Source organism: Myotis lucifugus, unplaced genomic scaffold (genome assembly GCF_000147115.1).
Source record: "Myotis lucifugus unplaced genomic scaffold, Myoluc2.0 scaffold_599, whole genome shotgun sequence".
In the NCBI taxonomy this organism is placed as follows: Eukaryota; Metazoa; Chordata; class Mammalia; order Chiroptera; family Vespertilionidae; genus Myotis; species Myotis lucifugus.
This window is the reverse complement of record NW_005871647.1, coordinates 324,658-332,783: the sequence shown is the minus strand read 5'-3', so window position 1 is coordinate 332,783 and position 8,126 is coordinate 324,658. Positions and strand designations below refer to the sequence as shown.

The 8,126-nt window shown below is 57.9% G+C and overlaps 1 protein-coding gene across 1 annotated transcript in view; it reads left to right on the top strand.

Annotated features, from left to right (window-relative positions):
• Window positions 1-223: 223 nt before the first annotated feature.
• The window catches only part of LOC102416933 (dedicator of cytokinesis protein 1), a 110,922-nt gene continuing 103,019 nt past the window's right edge, over window positions 224-8,126 (top strand). Inside the window, exon 1 of the mRNA XM_023745882.1 lies at window positions 224-354. Within this exon, the coding sequence (XP_023601650.1) occupies window positions 224-354 (131 nt within the window). The remainder of the gene's footprint in view (window positions 355-8,126) is intronic.

The window sequence follows — 8,126 nt, the reverse complement described above, 5'->3', positions numbered from 1 at the left end:
ATGGTGACGGACCGGACGGCCAGGGGTTGGCTGGAGGCCCGGACAGGAAGTGGCAGCGATTCCTAGGAGAAGGCTCAACCTTGACCTGCGTGCCGGTGGGCGCTGCATGTGTGTACACACAGCCACTCTCTGCCCTCAAAAGGCAGTCGGCTTCGTCCTCGAGAGATGGCTGTCGGCTTGTTAAATTCTCTCCTGGGAGCCTTGGAGAGAGACTATGCGGAAGATGCCAGAAGGCCACGGGTTCGGAGGCTGGGATCTCGGCGCCATCCCCTTGCTGCCGAGTGGTTGGGGCGAGTGGTTCCCTGAAGCCTTCTCCTTGGGAAAATCGGTGACGACACCGGCCTTGTTGGGCAGGTCTGGGAACAAAGAGAGATCGCCGAGCCCACGCCGGGCCCCGCTCTGTGCTTGGAAATGTCAGTTTCCTTCCTTCTGCACTGATTGTAGGGGGAGACTTGTGCTGCCCGAGGAGCCTGAATCTCTAGCTGCATCATCCTCTCCCAGGCCCCCAGGCTCCCTCTGGGACTAAGTCACTGGGTCCTTGTTGCTGGGGCAGCCCTGCTGTGGAACTGGGAGGGTCCGTGGAGATGTTCATTGCTTTCCTAGAATTTTAACGTTCCATCGGAGGCCAGGGTCCCGAAGGGGGCAGGTCCCTGAAGCTCCCCTGGGTAAATCTCTCATCAGAAACGTCACCCCGAGTCCCCGGGGGGTGCAGTGCCGCTGCTCTGCCTCGGGAGTGCGATAGAAGATGTATATGCCGTCGGGAGCGATGTTGTTTAACTTCCTTGGACACGTTAGGTCCGCTTTCTTGTGTGAGCGTGACGGTCGCGATTTCCTTTCTGAGCTAGGGCTGGCTGCTGGGGGTGCGCCCATCCTCCTGCTCACGTTTCTGTGCCCAGAGCGCCGTGCCCGGCCAGACCTAGCACACCTGGGGCCCCGCACGGAGAGGAGGCTGGGCATCAGCTCCCCGTGCCCCTGTCTCGCTCACTTCCCCTGGTCGGGCCGAGTCCTGAGGGACCCTTAGCCCTGGAGGCCCTGACACAGGGATGCAGGTTCCCGCACCTGCTAGTCCCGGAGTCACCTGGCAGCACAGATGTCCAGACCCCTGCGGCCACGTGGCGAGATGGGAGTGAGGACAGACGGTGCGTAGGTGTCCTGTGAGGTCAGGTGTTCTTCACTGTGTCCTCAGCCCAGAGGTGCTCCTGGGGGGTGGGCCGTGGAGCTGGGAGCATTGGGAGGGCCGCTCTCAGATGGCCCCCCCCACCTGTGGCTGCCGGTGGGATCCTGTTGTCCTAAATGGTCACAGCCCCCAGACCTCACTCCTGTTCCGTTGGAGTCTCCTGGGCTTGGAAGGTGGTGCGCTTGCTCTGAAGCCTGGGGTGGGAGCCAGAATGCCTGGAATCCCCTGGAATCCGGCCTGGGGGGCACTTACCTACCTTCCCGGCCAGGACCCTTCCCTGGAGGCGGGAGCCTGGTCCTGTCTGCTGATGGATGCGGAAGCACCCTCAGGACAGGCTGCCCATCCCCAGTTACCAGCATGGCTCACCCTGCTGCTGCTCACTTGCCAGGAAGAAAGTTTGCAGCTTCTGGTGATGGCGTGAACGGCTTTTTAATGGAAAGGGCAGTTTGGCATAGTGTGCTCTGCTCCTCCTACAGTTGTGTGATGTTTATTGTATTTGTTATACACAAGTTGTCTCGTAATTGATTAACACAGAGCAGAGGAGCCTCCTGTATGAGCAACAAACCTGGGCAGTTAACCTACGAGAAGGTGAATGGTGATGAAGGTTGTAAGTGTGACTCAGCTTCCCTGACACCTGAGATTGTCCTGGGCCGCAGAGAAATGAGAGATAAAGGGAAACTGAGCCTTTAGATAACGCCTTCCCTCCCTCCTTCCCTCCCCTTCTCTCTTCTCCCTCCCCTCCTCCCCTCCCCTTCTCCCCTCCCTTCCTTCCTCCATCTTCCTTCCTTCTGATTTGCTTCCAGCTTCCTTCTTAGACACTGGGGATCCCAAACCATGGAGCTTATACTATTCTGGTAGAAGGTCAGCAGTCCTTCAGAATTCAGGTTTGTCTCAAATTGGAGAGAAAGTGGGGGCCCTCACAGGGGCTCACGTGTGGAGCACCCTCACCCCCTGCAACACCCCATCGTCCTGGTAGCTGTGGTGAGCGCATGGGGTCCTGGGCCTGAGGACAGTGACCTGGAATCAGCCTCATCTTCACTCAGGCTCCTTTCCAGCCGGAAATGCTAAGGTTTGGGAGCGTCGGGGTTTGCAGGTTTGGGAGCGTCGGGGTTTGCAGGGATGTGGATCTGGTTGAGTTTTTCACGCTCATCCGACAGGTCCAGTGTGTTTCTGCAAGCGTTGGGGTTTGAAGGTTTGGCAGATTCCTCAGACTGTGGTGACCGCCGGGGTCTGGGGAACCCTTTGTAGAGTCCTCCTGACCTTCTGGCCCCATTTCCGGCCCCGCTCCCGTCCACTGGGCGCCTGGGGCCCCAGGTCACCGGCTCTGATGCCCCTCTCTGCCTGGCTTCTAGGGCTTGTGCCTCGCCCGCCCCCGCCATCGCTGGCCTCCTCCCCTGGCCCTCCTGCCCCTTCCTTCCCGAAGAGACCGCGCCTTTGTTCCCAGCCCGGGCTATGGGGACAGGGGTGTGTGTGTGTGTGTGTGTGTGTGTGTGTGTGTGTGTGTGTGTGAGAGAGAGAGAGAGAGAGAGAGAGAGAGAGAGCGAGCTCGCAAGCATGTTAAGGGCCCAGCAGCAATGGCCCTGAGTGCCTGGGAGTGTTGAGGCAAGAGGGTGGATGGGGGAGGGGAGGGAGTGGAGAGAGCACAGGAGGGGGTCAGGATTGAGGGGACCAGGGGCCTCCCCCCGACCCCCCTTAACCCCCTGGAGCTCACAGCACTGTGGGTTCCCTTCTTAATTTCTTATCTGGAGTCCCTAAAGCAGACCCTGGGCTGATGGAGCTGTGCGTGGCCAGGCGGGTGTGTGGTCAGTCGGTGGCTCCTAGCAAGGGGCCAGCTCTGCCTGGTAGCCTGCTGCCCCGGAGGTGCCTTGTCTGAGGCTCAGTGCCTTGTCCTCTGAATGCTCAGGATCGCTGCCAGGAAGGAACTTGCCCTGGAGGCTGCCTGGGAGCAGCCGGGACCGTGTGCCAGGCTGCGCTGCACGGGGTGGGGGTGGGGTGTCTGACCTGCGTACGAATGACATTCTGCATGGGATCATTTGGGGTCCTGAGGGGCTGTCGGTGCATTGTGGGTGCTTAGCAGCATCCCTGGCATCCACACCCTCGATCCCAGGCCCGGGTCAGGGAGCAGAGCAAGGAGCACGCCCAGCCCTGACCCCCAGTGGGACGACCCAAGGGAGCTCTGACTTTGCTGCGTCCCTGGAGGCGGGAGGGCCCCCGAGAACCACCTCTGCAGAGTGCGGGGCGCAGCCTCGCTGGACATGGGGCCAGAAGGTTGGGGGGCCGCTTCAAAGGGTCCCCAAGCCACTGGCAGCCTCCACACACTTGGCTGCTCACTCTTCTTGCTTTGACCACATTAGAGAAGCAGAAGAAACCTGCAGGGCTTGATTCCTGAAGGCGGTGGTGGATGAGAGGGTTGGGAGGAGGTGGCCAGGAAGCCTGATGGGGGGCGCGGGCGCCTTGGCTTTGGTGTCTGGGCGGCTGTGGGTCAGCCGGTTCGGAGAGGTCAGGTCCTAGGAAGGATGCACAGGGGACCGGGAAATCATGGACCGCCCCCAGGATGTGGTCTGAGAAGCCACGTTCTGGCCGCCGCCACACGTGAGAAACACAGGGACTCACGCCTTTGCTCTTGGAGTTTTATTTGCTGCCATAAAGGCGGTTATGAAGCCTCCTTCCCCCCTTTCTAAAATAACACTTCATTTTCCTCAGTGTAATTGACTTTTCCGGGGGCCAACCGTGATTTAGCCGGAGGGGAATGTGATTATTTTCCTTTCAAGTTGCTCTGCTTCTATTCGCTTCCCAAGATTTACCTTCAAGTCCTTCATTTTTCAAAGGCGGGAGGGACCGCGTCTGGGTCCTTCGGGCGCCGTGGCCAGGCTGCCAGGTTTCCTCAGATTGCTTTTTGGGGCTGTCGCTTCCGGGATCCGCTTGGAGAAGCCAAGGGGAGGATGAGGGGGGACGGAAACCCACAGCGGGGGCGCCGGCCTGCAGGAGGGGTGGGACTCCGTCCAGCTGACCTGCCTCGGTGACAGCGGGTGGCATGTTCATACGCAGACGCTGAGGCACTCCGCCTGCGTGTCCTGGCAGGCCCCAGTGCCCTTGCATGTGCTCTCTGCCTGCCTGGACACACCCTTCATTCACCTCCCGCCTTCTCGCTTTTCCAAGCTCGGTTCTGCTGCCTCCTGCACGCCCCTGCTAGGAATGGAACCCGCAACCCAGACATGTGCCTTGACTGGGAGTTGAACTGTGACCTCCTGGCTCCTAGGTTGATGCTCAACTCCTGAGCCGTGCTGGCCGGGCCCTCCTGACATCTTCACTTTCCCATCCGACCCCTGGGTGCCCTTCCTTACCACTCGGGGCTCACGGGTTCCTTTCTAGACATGGCACATGCACGATCGGATGCGTGAAATTGAAGGGGTTGCATTTTCTCTTAACACTGTGCCCTTCGTTCCACATGAGCCCTGGTTTCATTATCTTTGCATCTTCATAGAATTTAGGTTTTCATTGCCCTCAACCACCTCCCCCCACCCCCCAATCAAAATGGCCTGGCCCTCGCCTGGTCAGGGTCATGTCTGACGGAGCAGCACCCCAGCTGGAGGCAGAGGGATGCCTCTGTGTGGTCAACCCAGATGCTCAGCCGAGACCCTGAGCAGACAGCCCTGACCTTGAGCAGACAGCCCTGACCTTGAGCAGACAGCCCTGACCTTGAGCAGACAGCACCTGAGTCACCGCGGCTCCCTGACAGACCCCAGCTTCTGAGAGAGGCCACTGGATTTATGTTTCCTGATCTTTACGGGCGACATTTAGGGTCCACGCCTGATAAATTCTGCAAGTGCCTGAAGATAAGTTTTAACTTTATCTTTAAGAAAAATCAGGTTACCTGGCGTGGAGCAATAAATTGGAGCAAGCCTGGGCAGCGACTCTAAATCCACGCTGCGGGTCCCGGGGTTCATTCCTGCACGCGCGCGGGTGTAGGCTTTATCTGTCTGCCCACCTGCTTGGGGCGACGTGGTGTGTGGCTCAGCAGCTCCGCGTGGCTGGCGTGGAATTTATTTGATTTTAGTTTTCATTCTTAATTTTAAATGGCGTAATTTTTACTTCTCAGTGTCAGCTGACACCCAGTAGTGGACTAGCTCCAGGTGTACAGCCTCGTGGCTTCAGGGCCTACATTTGCCTGGTCCCTGGTGGAGCCGTCGTAGGCATAGGGGACGCTAAGGGCGTGGAAAGTGGGCACGTGTCCTTAGGAATGTGGACTGTCACGTCGTCGCCACATGGACAGCCTGGGATGGGATGCTGCTGATTCTCATCTGGGGTTTTCTACTTAACAACATGAAGCTGAAGAGCGGTTGTGCTATTAATATGTGTCATTGCTTTCTGATTAGTGCTCGTGTGGCTTCAGCGTGGACTGTGCTGGGTGTGGTGGCCTGTGCAGCCCGCTGGGTGGGACAGGGGGCTGGAGCTCTGATCGCCGTAGCCCTGAGGAATTTTGGCCGCCTTTCAGGGGGAGCCCCTGCCTGGGAGGCGGAGTGGGGGCCGGTTCTTCAAAGGGCCTGCAGGGCTCCCCCTGCCCCTGGCATTGCTCTCGGTGAGCCGGCCGGTGTCCTGTCCTGTCGGCCTAGTGTGCACCTGCCTCACCTGCACCTCCTGCCTCCTCCACCCTCTCCCTCTTCTCTCTGCCTCTCTTCCCTCTGATCTCCCAAGGGGTGGGGAGCCCGGGACACTGCCTCAGTCTGGTTAAGTAGCCCTACTGTGCGCGGCCCATGGCATCCTGTGCGTGAGAGTCCAAGGTTGCAGGCAGCACTGTGGCCGCCTGGGTATTGGGCCATGCCCACCGTCAAAGTGGAAACTCCGGGAGGACAGGGACCGCATCTGCCCGCCCGGCTCGACCTCCCGGCGTCCAGCACCGTCCCGGCGCAGGGCTGGTCGTTACCTATGCGTGGAATGAACGAGGCTGACGTTAAAATTCCCAAACCTTTGGGTAATTGTGGGAAGGCTGCGGTCGAACGTGTGAAATTGGGGCTGTTCTAGAAAAAGCTGGGAAACCTTGTCCGCGGAAGGCCGGACGGCACATTTTTAGGCATTCGCCTCTGTTGCAGCGATCACTGCTGCCGCCACAGCCCGACGCAGCCACCGTGGGGCCCGTGCGGGAGCTGGGGCGTGCTCCAGCGAAACCTGATTGGCGCACACCAGCAGTTGCATTCTGCAACATGTTTGCAGTTCATGACATTTTTGAGTTTCCCCCCCCAACTGCTTAACATGACGAACCACCCAGAGCTGTGTTGTGCGTGCTATAGGCTAAGATGGTGTTTGAATTCTTCCCCAACAGAGGCGGGAGTTCCCACGTACAAAGAATAAGACCCATTAGTGTAAAATCAAAGACAAGCATAAAGAATTGCCTTATTGTTATTTTTTAAAATATATTTTTGTTGATTTCAAACGGGAAGGGAGAGGGAGAGAAAGACAGAAACGTCAACGAAGAGAGAGAATCATTGATTGGCTGCCCCTTGCGTGCCCAAAACCCAGGCATGTGCCCTGACTGTTAAATTGAGCCATGACCTCCTGGTTCACAGGTCTGCGCTCAACCCCTGAGCCACCCCTGGTCAGGCAAGAATAGCTTTATTTGGATCCATCGCCCAGCTGGGGAGGCGGGGAAGAGGGGGGGGGGGACACGCCCAGGGTGGCCCAAGCACCGCCCTGGATTGGGCTTGACGCAGCAGAGAGTCTCGGGAAGACAGAGTTGAGAGGCGAGAAAGAGGCGAAAGTGGGAACGATTCACGTCCTCTGCTGTTGAAAGGCTTCCTTCTGGGATACGTTTGCCTCGAATTTGGACGGTTCCTGGTCGCCTTAGTAACCTGCAAGAAATGGAGCCAGTGAGTTCAGCACATTTGTAGGAGCGGTGCTCACCCCGGGCATTGAGGGCTCCGTGCCGGTGTTGGTTGAATGGATGGGAGCCGCCTGAGAGCGATTTAGAGAAAGCCGGCCTCGAGGAGGAGGCCCCGGCACCGCTGCGCCTGTTCTTTCAAACCAGCGCGATTTTCCTAACGACACAGCACAGGAGATGTGGGCCATTCCATACTCCGTGCAGTTTTTCAGAGTCCCTGTTTCAGCAAACACACTCTTGCTCCCAGTAACCCAGGGTGCCGGCTTCTGTGGTCGGCCAGGGCTCGCAGAATGAGTGCCTCACGTGAAATGAGAGTCTTATTGACAAGAACTGCAGTTGCCATAACAAACAGCAGTTGTCTTATCAGGGAACCAAAGTGTCTACTGAGTGGTAGGGGCTCTGTTATATGGCTCCCTGAACGCACCGACCTCCCTCTTCGGAGGGTGACCCTGAGACCGTCTCTGAGAACACAGATGGGTGGACCACCGAGTAGCTATGGGCTGTGCGCTCACCTCTCTCCAGCGCAGTGTTTCCGGGCCCTGCCGGTCCAGTGATGATGTGTTGGGGTCGTTGTCTGGAGGGACAGGCTCCATAATGTCCCTGGGTTGGCTTATCTGCCCTGCGACGAGGCCAGAGGGCATGTCCGCAGTTGGGCCGCCCAGCAACCATCGAGAGCTTCTTGGTTTTACAGGGATCCAGTGGACAGAGAGGAAGAGAAAGTTGGGTGTGGGCACTCTGGCTCTGTGAGAGGAGATGCTGTTCCATGTAAAGAAGCCCCACAAAGAAACAGACAGCCTGGCCTGTGTGGCTCAGTGGTTGAGCATTAACCCATGAACCAGGAGGTCAGGGTTCGATTCCCGGTCAGGGCACAGGCCCGGGTTGCAGATTCCATCTCCAGTGTGGGGCGTGCAGGAAGCAGCCTATCAGTGATTCTCTCTCATCATTGATGTTTCTATTTCTCTCTCTCCCTTCCGCTCTCTAAAATCAATAAAAAAAATATATTTTTAAAAAGTAACAGATAAAAGAGATGACATTTTGTGTGTAGGTTGCATATGTCTAAATCCTGATGAAATA